Source organism: Nipponia nippon, unplaced genomic scaffold (genome assembly GCF_047370975.1).
Source record: "Nipponia nippon isolate SJK-2023a ecotype South Korea unplaced genomic scaffold, ASM4737097v1 scaffold_6, whole genome shotgun sequence".
NCBI lineage: Eukaryota > Metazoa > Chordata > Aves > Pelecaniformes > Threskiornithidae > Nipponia > Nipponia nippon.
This window is the reverse complement of record NW_028262380.1, coordinates 33,325,163-33,340,454: the sequence shown is the minus strand read 5'-3', so window position 1 is coordinate 33,340,454 and position 15,292 is coordinate 33,325,163. Positions and strand designations below refer to the sequence as shown.

At 44.6% G+C, this 15,292-nt stretch overlaps 2 protein-coding genes across 2 annotated transcripts in view; one reads left to right on the top strand and one right to left on the bottom strand.

The window, feature by feature from the left end:
• The window catches only part of MICU3 (mitochondrial calcium uptake 3), a 60,055-nt gene extending 56,519 nt beyond the window's left edge, over window positions 1-3,536 (bottom strand). The window contains exon 1 of the mRNA XM_087737514.1: window positions 3,255-3,536. Within this exon, the coding sequence (XP_087593640.1) occupies window positions 3,255-3,536 (282 nt within the window). The remainder of the gene's footprint in view (window positions 1-3,254) is intronic.
• A 6,694-nt stretch (window positions 3,537-10,230) lies between these two features.
• FGF20 (fibroblast growth factor 20) lies at window positions 10,231-14,785 on the top strand. The gene is made up of 3 exons (XM_087736947.1): window positions 10,231-10,537; window positions 12,739-12,842; window positions 14,030-14,785. Exons 1-3 carry the CDS (start codon window positions 10,231-10,233, stop codon window positions 14,273-14,275), a joined length of 657 nt encoding a protein of 218 aa, XP_087593073.1. The 3' UTR covers window positions 14,276-14,785.
• The last annotated feature ends 507 nt before the right edge of the window (window positions 14,786-15,292 follow it).

The following is a 15,292-nucleotide window of genomic DNA, read 5'->3' as shown; positions in this document are numbered from 1 at the left end:
ACTCAACCACTTCCCTGGGCAGCCTGTTCCAATGCTTGACAACCCTTCCAGTGAAGAAGCTTTTCCTAACATCCAATTTAAACTTCCCCTGGCGCAGCTTGAGGCCGTTTCCTCTCGTCCTATTGCTTGTTACTAGGGAGAAGAGACGGACCCCCACCTCGCTAGAACCTCCTTTCAGGTAGCTGTAGAGAGCAAGAAGGTCTCCCCTAGGCCTCCTTTTCTCCAGACTAAACAACCCCAGCTCCCTCAGCCGCTCCTCATAAGACTTGTGCTCTAGACCCTTCACTAGCCTCACTGCCCTTCTTTGGACACGCTCCAGTTATGAGCCTATGCAAACCCTCACCCAAAACCACCCATTTTGTTACCTAAGTCCCCCAAAATTTCAACCTGCTATATGGTCATTCCAGGTCAGAGCCCCAGGGGTGACGCAAGAAACATTCAGTGTAACTGCTTCTGCCACCTGCTATAGATCTCTACAGCAAGACATTGAAAACAGAGACACCACCTGCTTCTTGCTTCCAATGACCCAAGTGAAAAGCACCCGGGAGAAGCACCCTGCTGGATGGAAGATTAGGAAGAAGCATGCAAATGAAAATATTAGGATGAAGTAGAAAAGTTTGGGTTGGATGGAAGGAAAAAAAGATGATGTTGGATAATTTGCTTTGGTGGAATGAAAAGCAGACTGAGACTGGAAATGAAATGGGGAGCTAGGGAAATAGGAAAGGGGTGGGGGGAGGACAAATCTAGAAAACCCCAGAAAACAGTGTCAGACTTTGTTCGCCAGGAATAAAGGAGAAATATTTTTGCCTCCTCCTTGGCCTTCCAAAAGCAGCTGGAAACGATCCCAAAATACTTGACTCTCATCATTGTTTGTTGGTCAGTATACATGATAAAATTGCAAAAACCTCCTAGCAAAACATGCATCGCATTTCCATCAAACTCATCTATACAGAAATTGCAGGTTATCATTCTCCAGCCATTATACAAACACACTCTGCAGTAGATCCAAGACCTCCAACCTTGATCCTAATAACACTAATATGACTTTTCATGACAGAATTTTCTACTTCAAATGTTATGTTTTTTAAACTGTTAAACACTATTAAGGTTGTTAAGCTCAGCACTTAAAATTAGGAAGTAAAAATGTTATTGTCACTGGGGAACATGAATTCAGCCTTCTAAGAAAGGACGTTACAATACAATATCATTGCACAACGACACGAATACCGTTCAATGCAATTTGAACGCAGTATTTGCATCCTTTTTTTCACCTGGAAGACACCTCTGGAGGTGTTTTAGAAACCTGTAATGAAAAAGTTGGTACTCATCACAGGTCTAGAGGGCAATCATAAATCGAGTACGGATCGCAGATGGAGCTCATGGTCAAACTACTCTTGGCAGTTCACCAGCTGGATCTGGTCTCAAACTGTAGTCTTTCCCCAAAGACCACACAAGCCCTTCTGCAGCACGACAGACAATAACAAAGAAAAGCACAGCAACCCACTACCTCGAACCAAAAATTCCACAGCTATTTGATCCTCATTTTGGGGGGCTAGAATTAAAAGGATGTTTTCAGGAATGCTGAGCGCTCAGATCTCCGATTTGAAATCAATGAGACCACTCATTCAAAAATAAAAAATGGCAACATAAAGGTAAGTATTCTGAGATGCCAGTCTGTGCATTTAGCCTGGCCACACAAACTGAGTGGACATATTTCAACTTAATCTTTCAAATTTTCTGCTATCCAAACGGAAAACAGAATTAGACACATAGGAGCATAAAACCAAGCACATTAATTTTTTTCTTTCCATTTTCTTCCCCCCCGGTCTTTGTCTTTGAAAAATAGTCCATGTATACAGAGAAGCCATATTTTATACTTTTTTTTTATTTTACATTTGATTCAAATACAACCTTAAGTCCGACTTTGCAACATCAACACTTTTATAGTGACGTGTGTGAAAATTGATAGTTACACATCACACTAAATTTATCGACTTTTCAAGGCTGCAGAAGCCATATTTCCCTTGAAAGAAGACTGAGAATTAAGACCGGGTAAGTAAACCAACGTAAAGTTCTGTCAAAACAGTATGGAAGGCTGAAAAAGTATGCTACAGAGGGCTGAAGACAAACTAACACAGTCAAGACAACAAGTACCTGAATAATCAAAAATACCTGGCTCAGCTTCCCTTCATAAAGGATGCTGCCAACAGAATCTGCTTTTCGGCTAACAACTCAGGGCAAAAGGGCTAACAACATTCATTGTGAAGCCCGAGGCCTCCATTGCAAAAATCCTCTTCCCAAACGTACGATATGATAAACTTGATCTATAGAAAGCAGGCTGTTTGCACCACCGATTTCCAGTCTTAGCAGATACCATACTGACAAACCACCTAATCACGGCTCTTGACGTTTTTAAAAATACCTAACTTTTTAATGAAAAAAAACCCCTATCATTACCATATGTTACATACGGCACTGTGCAGGAGTTTCTCCCTATCACAGGAAACTTCATTTTCCAGGTTCACGTCAACTGGTTTTTGTTACCCACGGTTAGTCAGCCAATGTTTTCGCTGACTTAGTCCAACTGAAGTGTTACTTATTTGCACCAAGCGCCATGCTATCACATCTTAGAAGCTCTGCATGAACCTTTCACTCCACAGAAAATTTTATATTAAGAAGATAATTGTCCTAAGTATAAAGAAGACAAACACAGGTTTTGCACTACCAATAGCGGTTCCATTTGCCAAATAATATTTTCTATTAAAGAAAAATTTCATTAGGACAGATCCAGAGACAAAAAGCAGAGCAGGATGCACAGGGTCTGCAGGCTGCGGCGCAGCGGAGGCCTGCCAGCACGCGCTGCCTACCACGACGCTTCAGTGACAGCCCTTCTCTCCTGCTGGAGGACGGGTGAGAAGCTCCTGCCTCTGCCCGCCTCGCCCGGGGGACCTGCCCGCGCAGGCTGCCTCGCCTCCCAGGCCAGGGACCGGCTCCACGCAGGGTCACCTCTGCGCGACAGCCCGGGCAGCGGCTCCGCCGCCGCCAGCCGCCGCCTCGCAGAGACGTTTCCACAGAGAACGCGCGGGAAGCGACGTTCCTCCATCCCCGCCGGCTCCCCAGGCGGCTGACAGCGCCCGGCCAGCGGCCGGCAGCCCGGGCCGCCCCGCCGAGCGCGGCACGGAGCGAGGCCGCGGTGAGGCGGCGAGAGGCCGCCGGGCCGTCAGGCGGGCGGGGCGCGCCGCGCACACACCTACCGTCTCCTTGGCAGCGGCCGCCACAGGGATGGGGAGCAGCGCCCGGGCCCCGCCCGGCTCGGCGGCTGCCGGCTCCCGGGGGGGCTCCCGCCGCCGCTCGGACAGCCGGTACCCCACGTACCCGGCGAGAGCCCCCCCCGCCGCCCAGCCCAGCTCCCGCCGCCACCGCCTCAGCCCCGCCGCCCCGGCCGCGCCGCCGGCCCACAGCCGCCGCGCCGGTTGCGCGCCGGGCGCGGGGCCCAAGCGGCGGCGCCACCGCAGCAGGGTGCGCAGGGCGGCCATGGCCGCCGCTCCGCCCCAGCCACAGGCGGACGGCGCCCCCGGGGGTGCCGGCAGAAGCCTCGCGAGAAGCGGGGAAGGGGTGGGGAAGCGAGAGGCCCCCTGCAGTCCCCGCCCCGCGCCACCTGCCCCGCCGCGCCGCTGCCGCCGGCCTGCCCGGGGCCGCGGCTCTGCAGCCGGGCCCGTGGCGCCCCCGCCTCCCCTCGCCGCCCGCCGGTGGGGCTGGAGGCGCCGGCTGCCGCCGTGGTTGCGGCAGGTGGCGCCCCTGCAGGGGTGGCCGAGGGGCGGCCGTGGGGGCGCCCGGCGCTCGGGACAGGCGGCAGCAGGCAGCGGGACGCCTTGCGCCTGCGGCGCGCTGCTGCCAAGTCGGTGCAGACACGAGGTGGTTACACCAGACGTGGAGAGCGGGCACGGCCCTCAAGCCGGGCAGCTTAAGCCCAGGTGGCTGCGAGGGGATGCGTGGAAACGGCCGTGACTGGGGCCAGAGCGCACGCGTGGGCCTCGCTGCAGCGTGGCCCTGCGCTCGGTACCGTGCTCTGGAGCCCGGCCTTGTGTTTTCGTAGCCTTGCTCCCAAGGAGTGTGTCCGCGCGACCCAGCAACGTGTCTTTGCACAAACCTGGAGGCGCTGCCTTAGGGGAAGGAAGAGCTTCCAACCGTACCTCGTTTGCCTCGTAACCCTGAAGGCTGGAGGTGGCTGCAGCATCAAGATGGTTCACCGTTTCACTGCCAAGGCTTTATTAAAAGCATGCTGTGATCCTCGTTATCCCTATTAGAATGAGCATTGCTGCGACTCCATCAGTCCTGTAAAACCTGGTAATGTCCCAGCCCGTTTCCAAAGCCTTGAGAACTCTTTGTGCACACCCAATATACAGGTGAAACTAGAAGCACAAGGATTGTTTCAGATAAACTGAAATTAAACAACGTTGCCTGTGATACTAACATTTGGCATATTAAGTCTTTGATTTTAAAACTTACTGAAAGCTGACAGATAGTCTGGCGGACTATTCCATAATTGTTTGAACTGTGCTGTAAAGCGTCCGTAGGTGCTACTTGGTCCCACGAGGAACAGTTTTTAGAAATGAAATGTGAAACAGGGAGCTAAACAATTTGCCAAAAGAGAGTAATGATGTCCTTTACCATTCTTAGGCTGATCTAGATAACGTTTCTTCTGTTCGATTGCTTACTGCATTGTTGCATTGGGACCCAATTTAAATCCTTAATTCCCTAAATATGAGTAGGCTGGAAACTTCTGCCTTCTCCAGGTCCATCTGACCTCTCCCTCCAATACCTTTCTAGGCATCTCAGGTTCTCAGAAAAGAGGGATTCTCCTGGCCCCTATTTCAAGCATATTTGCTGTTCCTTTCACTTCAGAGTGACCCCAGACTACAGTATCTCCTGACCTTTTATGTGTTTTGAGGCCTTCTCATCAGGAAACCACAGACACTTGCCATGCCAGCAGCCTCTCCTCTAATAAATATTCCCAGATGCGGGCAGCCTCCTTAGCATAACCAAGCACAAGTTAAAGACCAGTTGTTAAAGATGAGCATGTTCTTTTGTCCCTACCTGGTGCTGATGGGCAATAGGCCTTGTCAGGCATTTCATGTTATGGCATTCTCCATGGCACAACCGGTGTTGCCACCTATGTTACTGTGAAACTTCATAAGCCGCACACAAACACTCCAAGTCACAGCACACCTTATGGCTTTTTTTGCAATGGTCAGGTGCAGCCTCAGTCTTATTCTTCTTTAGAGAAAAATGTTCTTCCCAAGTTCCAGGTTTTTTTTTTCCTAAATCTTTGATGGCTTTGTATATTATTATGAGCAAGATTTCAGAAAGTACACAAACTATAACTCATTTTAATATGTTTAAGACATTCTCATGCATTTTCAATTTCTAAGAAACATTTCAGTGGTTATGATACTGGGTCAAGGGAGAACTGTGGCCATGTTTGTCAACAGATAATCTGACAGATCATACAACTGTAAGCATGGCCAAGGTTGAATTACCTCAGAGCTACGTCTGGAAAGGCAAGTATCTGGGGTGAGTGATAGAGTTACTGCATTTCTTTCAATATTTTAGAATACTGTAAGCCAGTTCATCCCTCAAGTAATTCCCTTGACTTCATCATTCCCATCTGTTAAAAACTATCAATTTTTTTAAATTTTTTTATGTCTACTGCTTTATTTATGTTATATGTATGTTTCCCAAGCGAAAGTCTTGTCTCTAAGTCTGAGCTACATCTCTCTACTAAATGATAAAAGGCCAATATTTAGGTGTCAAGACAATAATAGTTCCAGATGCTTAGCATGACTGAAATTCAAGTATTTCTCCTGCAGTTACATGACTAAGCATCCAGTCTGGAAAATTTTGTAGAATGTGGCTCTTGGATCTTTTCAGTTTTAGCTGCCTCATTAGGACACATCATTCACCAATACAATTACCTTTTTAAAATAGTCTAGTTTTTTCATTTGATTGGAAAAGAAACCAATTTTGGTCAATGTAGTATCCCGAAGTAAACCTGTTTGTTGGATGACTCAACAGTCACCTAAACTGTAGACATGAACCATGAGTTATCTCCCTGTTCACATCGTTTCCCTGAAATTAGTTAGCCACATTTTAATGACTTTTCAATAACACCTTTAGGCTAATCTTTTCTTCACTTCAAAAAATCCAATACACATCTGTAACTACTTACACCTGGGTATGTCAGTCAGAACTTCCCCGGTGAGGTGTTTGCTTAGGAACAAGAGCGCCATTTATTTATGCAGCAGGTCAAGAACTGCAAGCTGTCTGCACATCTTATGTGCGCAGATTCAGAAACCATGTAACTTAAATAAATCAAGGTGTTTTCTATCCAATGATCCACTTACAGAACTAATATAAGAGCTGCCAAATCAGGCATTTGAATGTTGATATATGTGGAAAAGGTCCGTTCTCACTGGATGTAACTGGATGTCAATGTGTGCTCACTACCTAGCTTCTCTGTCCCATTCTGCTTATACAGGAGTTGTTCATGTGTATCCACAAAAACATGGACAATAAAATCATGAATCTTAAAAATCCCTATGAATTTCTGTCTGCATTTAAAGAAATAAAACAAAAAATGAAGGTGCAAGAAATGCAGAACTTCCTTTCCACAGGAAAATAGTTTTTTTCAGTGTTACTTTTCCCTCATCTGAGTTTTTGTAAATAGGTAGATATATTTATATATGCATTTAAGTATACATGCATAATACCTGTAACTGTATCAGTTCAGAAGAAAAAGTTCTGAATGCTTTTAAAGTCTGTATGTATTGCATTTAAAAGGCCTTAGATCACCAGATTATGATGATTTGTACATGGAGCCTTGAAAATGATTCTATTCTTTTCTTGCTAGTAAATCCTGCATAAGAATACACCTTATTTTACTCCGACTTGCAGTGCTCTGAAAGGCTCTGACTGTAACTTCTGCATGTTCTGCTCGTCTTGTTGAAAGCAGCCAACCAGGTTTTCTTGTCCAAATCTTGGAAGAATCTGGAAATGACCATGATACACAGGTATCTCCAGCTGGACATATTCCTTTATGTTCTACTCGGTGGTTTTTGTTCCACCCCAAGTTTGCTTTCTCATGTATTCATGAACCCCCCCTTCATTCTCCTAGCCAATATTTTATTATATCATTAAAATTTTATGGCTGGCACAGCACTGTTGTAAGGGAGTTCTAAAATTAATAAAGGTGCAATAAATTGCAGGACATAAAGTTTTACAGCTAACAACTTTTTTTTTTTTTAACCAATCTGATAGATATATAGATCTATCTCTCTATATACATATATACATATATATATTTAGACAGATATATAGATCTATCTCTCTCTTTCTGTATATACACACACAGTCGATATGTAGACTATCTATCAAAGATTTCAGTCCATTGCTTTCTCCACTCCCTTGGTAGGCACCAGGTTTTGCCTACGACAACATGCTATTCTTAGGAAATATACAGTAATTATATTGTCTATAGAAGCCCTAACTGCTTTCTATGGAAATAAAAACTCAACCACATATGTATTTGTTCAATGACACTGAAAGTGTGGTCTCTAGGAAGTATATGTAGAGTTGATTAGATTGTACTGTATACTTTAAGCTGAATTAGGTACTCTTGTAAAAACACTCTTCAGAATTATTTGACTTCCCATGGTATAGTCTCAGAAGGTGCAAAAAAAAATCTTTAGTGTTATCTTTTCCTGTCACATGACTAGTGCAAACACCAAAAAAATTCTTATCTTTTTGTTTCTTTTCTGCTACTTTATAAAACAGCATAACCGGTTTAGTGCCCAGACATTAAAGACTCCACTCGGAAAAGGTCGACATTATATATTCCACTCTACTTTAAACGCTTCCATTATGTAACAGGAAAGATTTAGCCATAAGGGTCTTCCAGTGTGTGATGGCTGAGGATTATTTTTTTTTTAAAAACCCTTCTCTGCTGGGGGCAGTGGTGCCATCTAACCAGAAGAGCCCTCTACTGTTTGTAGGACTCGGAGAGCACTGCTTGGACCTGGCAACATTATCCGTACAGGAGCATCTTTAGGCTTAGAAGAATATACCTCCTCCATTTAGCTGTACCATCCTAGTGCACCTCCTGCAACTTAGCAGCTGTGATGCACGGTTTGATCTTGACCTGCCAGTCATGTCAATAAAAATACTTGATGCATGTTTCAAACGTTTTAGGTGTATTTGAGTAATCGGTGTACAGGCTACTTGAGAAATAGGTGCCATATAGATTATTCAACTTTGATCTATTTCTTTGATTTAGCACTGCAATTAAGTAGATTTGGTTCAAAGAGAAAGCTCATTGGTTGATGTTTTACACTGATGTGATAATGTTTACACAGATGTGCTTTGAAATCTCGATTATGGTGGATTTTTGGGTCCCACCACATGACAGGCTCCTGTTATCTGAAAGGTAAAATAATATAACATCTATCTGTAACTGCCTTCAGAGCAGGTCCGCCTGTGCTCGCTTCTGAGGTGATTTATCTGATCATTGTATTTAGCGTTATTTTTTTCAGTTTTAAATCCCTCCACAGTAAATCACTTGCTTTAAAGCAGCCTTTTTATAATTCAGGTGCACACAGGGGCAGTGCTTAGGACTGCGATGATGAAAAGGTGTAGCATTACCTGCTTTAAAGCACCTGCCAATTAATTAGCCCTATACTCTCCACAGCAAATAAAGCTACGCAGTCAAATCCATTTGATCTCTCAGATTTAGACTGTGACTGAAAAGACCACGGAGCAAGACGGGAGAACTAATCTTTCATGATTCTCTGCAACTTTTTTGTTTAAATGAAACCTTAAACTGCCAAGCCATTCTCTCGAACTTTTGAAAGAATTAACTATGAAAGATCTTTGCGTTTTGTACTCTAATACCGTGTTTTAACATTGGCAAGGAACTGCATTGCGTATCTTGAACGCTAAGATGGGTCATGTAGTTTGAGCCCTAAAATTCCTTGGACGTTACAGAAAAAGCAGCAAAGAAATCAAAAGTCAAGCTCTTAGTTTTAATGTACCGTTGTTTTACCATTGCTAATAATGGACACGTGTTCCACCAATACATTTGCATGCGTGAACCATTCTACTTCGGGGATGAAAAAAATGCATATGCTCATCTGGAACAGGACAGCGAAGTCCTAAATTGATCCAAAACACTGTAGAAAGACAAGAGAGACCTTTCAGTAGATGACACTATTGCTAATTTGTGGTGCTCGCAGACTTTGGTTACGGGCCCAGTGCAAAACCCCAAAGAAAACGGGTTAGATGAGCCATCTCTCAATCCTTCTTTCTTCACCTCTGCAGGTTTTGAAAATATTTATCCCGAACCACAGGCCTGCCCATTTATGTTTGTAAGACGTTGTGTCGATACCCGAACGCTCCAGATCGGTTTCATGTCACATTAATGATAAATTAAATGCGAGGGAGAATTTGCAGAGGGGAAAACACCTCCCTGACTATGCCAATTTCTTTAGAAATTCCCCTCCTTGTAGCTGAAGCGATAAAAGGAAAGGGTAATGCATGTACATTTTATTAGCGTTCTAGAAACAGGGAGTAAAACTGTCAGATCTTTGTTTTTTTTCTTTCATGTCTGTCTGGGCAGGTCTAACCCTCAGGTAACGCCCTTTCTCCTTCTTCCCTCCTGCCTCTCCTTGCACCTGTCCGCGTAACGCTCCGGCAGCTCCCGCCCGGGCCCCGCCGCCCGCTGCCCGCTCCGCTCCGCGCAGGGGCGGCCCCCTCCCCCCCCGCCCCCGGCCCCGGCCCCGCCACGCGTGTGCGCGGCGGCGGCGAGTGACCGCCGGCGTGCGGCGGGGCGCAGGAGGCGCGCCAGCAGCTCCCTCCCCGCCGTCATCTCAGATCAGAGGAAGGTGCGAGGAGAGGGGGAGCCGGTTTACAATTTCAAACGCAGCCTCCCCGCAGAGGGCTTCATTAGCATATGTCAGGGGGACCGCCGTATATATATATACACGCGGGGCGTATAAACACCACCCCGCCGCCTGGCTCGCACCGGCACGGCTCGGCTCGGCTCGGCTCGGCTCAGCACGGCTCGGCTCTGCCGGCTCCCCATGCTTGGGGCCCCGCCGCGCACCCCCACATGCCCGCCGGGAGAGGCCGGCAGCCGCTCTCCGCCGCCGCGCCCTAGCCCGCTCGCCCCGCGCCCCCATGGCTCCGCTGGCCGAGGTGGGGGGCTTCCTGGGCGGCCTGGACGGCCTGGGGCAGCCGGTGGGCGCCCACTTCCTGCTGCCGCCCGCCGGGGAGCGCCCGGCGCTGCTCGGGGACCGCCGGGCGCCGGCGGAGCGGGCGGCCCGCGGCGGCGGCGCGGCGGCGGCGGCGGCGGCGGCAGCGGCGGACCTGGCGCACTTGCAGGGCATCCTGCGGCGGCGGCAGCTGTACTGCCGCACCGGCTTCCACCTGCAGATCCTGCCCGACGGCAGCGTGCGCGGCACCCGCCAGGACCACAGCCTCTTCGGTAGGCGGCTGCGTCTGCGCGCATCCACGCGGGGGTGCGTGTGCGCGCGCGGCCGTGCGTGTACCTGTGCGTCGGAGCCAGCGCGTGTACCCGTGCGCCGGCTCTCGGGAGGGGGGGGGGTGGAAGAGGTTCCCCCCCTCAGCGCTAGACCCCGCCGGGCATCGGGGCGCGGCAGCCTTGCTCGGGCCGTGCTGGGGGTCTATAAGCGCATGCGGGCGCCTGCAGGTTTAGCGGGAAGGGTCAGGAGTCAGGCCGATTCCTTTCGTATTCCCTGTCCGTGTCGGAGCTTCTGGAGTCTTTGTGGAATAACACAGGTCGTGGGACCCTTAGGCTGCCTTAGACGGCTTTGTTTTGCAGGGCGGAAAGTTGAAGCAGAGGGACCTAAAACGTCTCTTTGCTCAAATACTTAAAATGTTTCCCAGTACTTTCCGTCCGTAAACCAAAAGGAGGGGAAGACGACCCAAAAATGTAAATGTTTCCTGTGATACAAGAGCAAATCCTAAATAGTAGTTGTAGGAACTGGACATCTGAACAAACCTGCCGTTGTCAGCTACGTGTTGAGTGTTCGTGTGTATTGATTTAGCAGTCATAAAAAGGTGATTGAAGAGTTTCCTGTCATCCTCCCCGTAGTCAAAACAATCTGCTGGAATGGCTCTTAATTGCTTTTATAACACACGGATGTTTTCAGAAGTAAAAGAGCAGTAGTCAAACAGACAGTTCTTCTCAGAAGGAAGATTTCCTACAGCGTGTAAACATGAAATAAATCTTTGCTTTAAAAGAAAAAAAAAGTTAGCCCCAGATCAAACACTTACTGGGCTTTTTAGAAATGTTCTTCCTTTATTCCAGCACTGTTCTCGGCAGGTTTGTCTGATGTGGTTGCTTTGTGGGTTGAATCACCTGCTTATTATAGTTTTGAAAAAGGGTGACTTTGAAAATGATACCAGAAAGACAAAATACCTCCACCTCTTTTTATGGGACTTTGTGCTTTAGGAACTGGAAAACTAGGATGATTTACATGCAATAGAGTTTTTCATGGTTACTCTTTGTCAAGGACTTATTTTCTTTGCTGCTTGGTAATATAAATAAGAAACCTGCCAAACCGCAATTAAAATTCAAAACATTTTAGATTATTGTATAGTCCAGACAGTCCATCTGTCTGAGAGTGAAAAATGCTCCTGAATGAAAAAGAGTAATCATAAATACAGCAAATAAATAGACAGAAAGTCAGAATCAAATGCACTGTTTAAAACCACTTATCTTAGACTCAGATTTTTTTTAACGTTTTGTGGTTTTGCTGCTGCGCAGCAAAATCTTAGGTATGATTCTAGAACAACTTCTTTTTGAGGCTTTGTTTACATTGTTAGCAACTTCCAAAAAGCCAGTTCACACATTCCCTTTCTTTCATGTTTTATATGTACTGTAATCTGTGCATATCAATTGGTTAAATATGTTGGCATACCCTTGCCAAATTGCAGGCTTCAAATAGTGCCTCATCTCCTGAAGACTTTATATTATTAATATATGTTACATTTTTGGGCAAATGTAATATAAATAATGCTAGAATCCAAACATTAGCAAATAAGCAGCATATTTTGTGCACATAAAAAGCCTGCACTGAAGATAGCAAGTTGTGTCAAGAGGTGTGGGCCCATATGCTAGATAAGATGTCTGGCAAATATTTTTTTTTTTTCTGTGGGTAGATTCTGTTATATAAAATTCCCATCTGTACTTTGATTTCCATTCAAATGATTTAATAATGGATGTGTTTTTTTAAGATAATGCTATAGAGAAAGTAAAGTATATTTTCAGGTAATGCAAACCTATCTTCCAATGTTTGAGTAGGCAGTTTAGCAAATAGTGTATAATCATTATAGATTGCAACTGCATAGCACTGAAGGGTTTAGCTTCAGCACTGAATAAAATCCTTTCATATTCAACATGAAAAAAAAAAAAAAAAGGTTTCTTAAATGGTGTAGGATTCTTGTTCCTAGATGAGGCTTCTCAGACTGCTTTCCTGTTAACGTTGTATACATTTCCATGCAATATTTGAGATTTCAGGAAAAAAATAGACCGCGTTTATTATAATATGTACATTTTCCACTTGCTTTCAACTACATTTTGGATGTTTTTATTGATTTTCATTACAAGCTGAGTTAAAGCAGTCTCTTTTTTTTTTCTTCTTTCTTTGGATATATGTTCAGGTATCCTTGAATTCATCAGCGTGGCAGTGGGACTGGTCAGTATTAGAGGTGTGGACAGTGGCCTTTACCTTGGAATGAATGAGAAGGGAGAACTCTATGGCTCCGTAAGTACCATGTTCATGTCAGCTCATACATGTTGGAGTTCTAATTCACTTCTTAGTGCTATGCGAACCGCTTAAGTAGCTAGCTGAGGTAGTCTTAGCTTTCAAAACACTAACATCTTTTCCTGTTGAAATGTATAATCTTAAAGTATACAGTATAGCCTTGGATACTAAATTTGATTTGATGGGAAAAGTTTCTCTGTCCTAGATGAATAGAACTGAAAAGAAGTATTCCTCTTAAATTATGACAAAACCAGCTGAATTAAACTATCTATTAAAAAAGCATTTAAGTTGCCTAGTATCTAACTTTGTTTTTATCAATACTGCGAATGTATCATAGTATACACTCTATTATCAAAAACATTGAATGCAATTGGATAAAAAAGTTATGGAAAAAGGATAGTTATGGAACAAATAGACAACAGTGAGTATAGCAGCCTGACTTACTTTATGAATAGCCTAATGCTCCTTTACAAATCAGGAGGTGGTACTTCCAGGTACCAGCTTTTTAAGGTAAAAGCATTCTTTCAAATGCTGGGGAAAAATAGGATAATACCATATATCACAGTTAGGTACCACTGTTATTTGAAAAATCTGAGTGCTGCAAGAGTACTGGCAATACCTGTAGATCCTGCCACTTGAATGCTTGCGTTTAAGAATGAAAATAAGCTTGTACTCATTACAGTTAATTTCTATGTATGTGTTGAATAACTTCAACATGACCGTAAAATATAATCTTTGATAAAATGTGAGAAGTGATGCATATCACAAAGAACACATGGAAATCTGTTATGTTGCACCTGTGTCCCTCCAAATCTCATTTCTAGAACGGTGGATACCCTAAGACAGAACTCTACAAAATATGGTTCCTGTAGGTCAGGTGAATTTTAGTTAAATTGTAAATGAGTAATGCCACCTTAGAGAGAGAGTTTTCTAACTCATGTTTAAATCCAAAATGGTGTATGTGCAGCTCAAGTTTTCAAAAGAATAAAGGATTTTCAAAAGAATAAAGGCTTCCAAACTCAGTGTCGGGTCTACATACTCTTCTTGGGTTTGATTTGTTAACAGTAATGAACAGTAAGGCAGCACAAAATCTAAAACTTTTTGTTTATTTTTATCACTTTTTTTCATGTGTGTTCAGATATCTAGTGACAGCTTGACTTATTTTTCTTCACTCTTTCTTTCCGTAGGAGAAACTAACTTCTGAATGCATCTTCAGGGAACAGTTTGAGGAAAACTGGTACAACACTTACTCGTCCAATGTGTACAAACATGGAGATTCGGGGCGGCGATACTTCGTAGCACTTAACAAAGACGGTACTCCCAGAGATGGGGCAAGGTCCAAAAGACACCAGAAATTCACACATTTCTTGCCCCGGCCCGTGGATCCTGAAAGAGTTCCAGAACTGTACAAAGATGTGTTAGGATACAGCTGAGGAAGGAGGCAGCTTTGGAAAAAACCCATACTGGAGCTGTTTGATCTTGCCCCTGCTTCCATGGCAATACCAGCACGAGGAGCCTGCAGAGGTCTAGGATGCTGGATTGGAAGAAGCTACTTTGTGATAGTCAAAGCCTCTGTTTTCTAACCTTTGGATTTAGGAGACAAAGCCTTAAAGCTGGGAGTGGACCAGCCTCCTTCAAACTTGGTGAACTGTTTGGTAGCCAGTAACCAGAGGGAAGTTGGAGTGTGACTTTTTTAAAACTAACAAATTCTTGGCAATTTTGTCTGGGTTATCTGTGGTCCATAAATGAGCAAAGAACTACCTACATCATGTGGATGAGACAACAGCTGGAAGAAACAGAAAGAAATAGACTGTAAAATAGTAACAAATCCTGAGAACTGTATATGAAGTTTTAGTGGCTCCACTTTAGTGATGGACCTTAGATGTTGATGCAGCATAGTCAGAGATGGAACTTTTCTTCAGGATGGACCTATTTATACATCTCGAGATAGCATATATTTATTTTATATATTTATTTATTAAAGAGTTTATTTTTTACTGGGATATGAAGAGAATACAAGCCCCTAACCCCAATGAGAAATCATTTACGGTGCCAATATCTACTCTGAGTAGTGTAATGATTCAGAAATGACATTACATTGCAGTGCATCCGAAACCTGAACATTCATATTTCACTGTTTATCAGTTACAGAAAAGGTTATATTTTATGCACATACCATTGCCTCATTACTGTCCTTATTTTGGAAAGAATGTTTTTGGGTTGGTTTTTTTTTTTGACCTATGAGAGTGCCTTACAGATCTGTACTGAATTCAAATGCACATTTAAAAAGGGAATTAAAAATTATTTCACTTCACTGGGTTTACTGTCGTTTTTAAATTGAGTGTCTCTTAGCACACTATGTGTAACACTGCAAACCTGCAACAATTGTGAAGAGCATATTGCAGTTACCTTGAAAGAAACAGCAGTTTTAGCTCTCGAAATCTTGATTC

What these genes read in the sequence shown, in the direction of transcription:
- FGF20 (XM_087736947.1), top strand. Translation starts at nt 10,231, where the DNA reads ATGGCTCCGCTGGCCGAGGTGGGGGGCTTCCTGGGCGGCCTGGACGGC. An exon ending in CCAGGACCACAGCCTCTTCG is followed by an intron (nt 10,538 to 12,738) that starts GTAGGCGGCTGC and finishes ATATATGTTCAG; the next exon opens with GTATCCTTGAATTCATCAGC. An exon ending in AGGGAGAACTCTATGGCTCC is followed by an intron (nt 12,843 to 14,029) that starts GTAAGTACCATG and finishes TTCTTTCCGTAG; the next exon opens with GAGAAACTAACTTCTGAATG.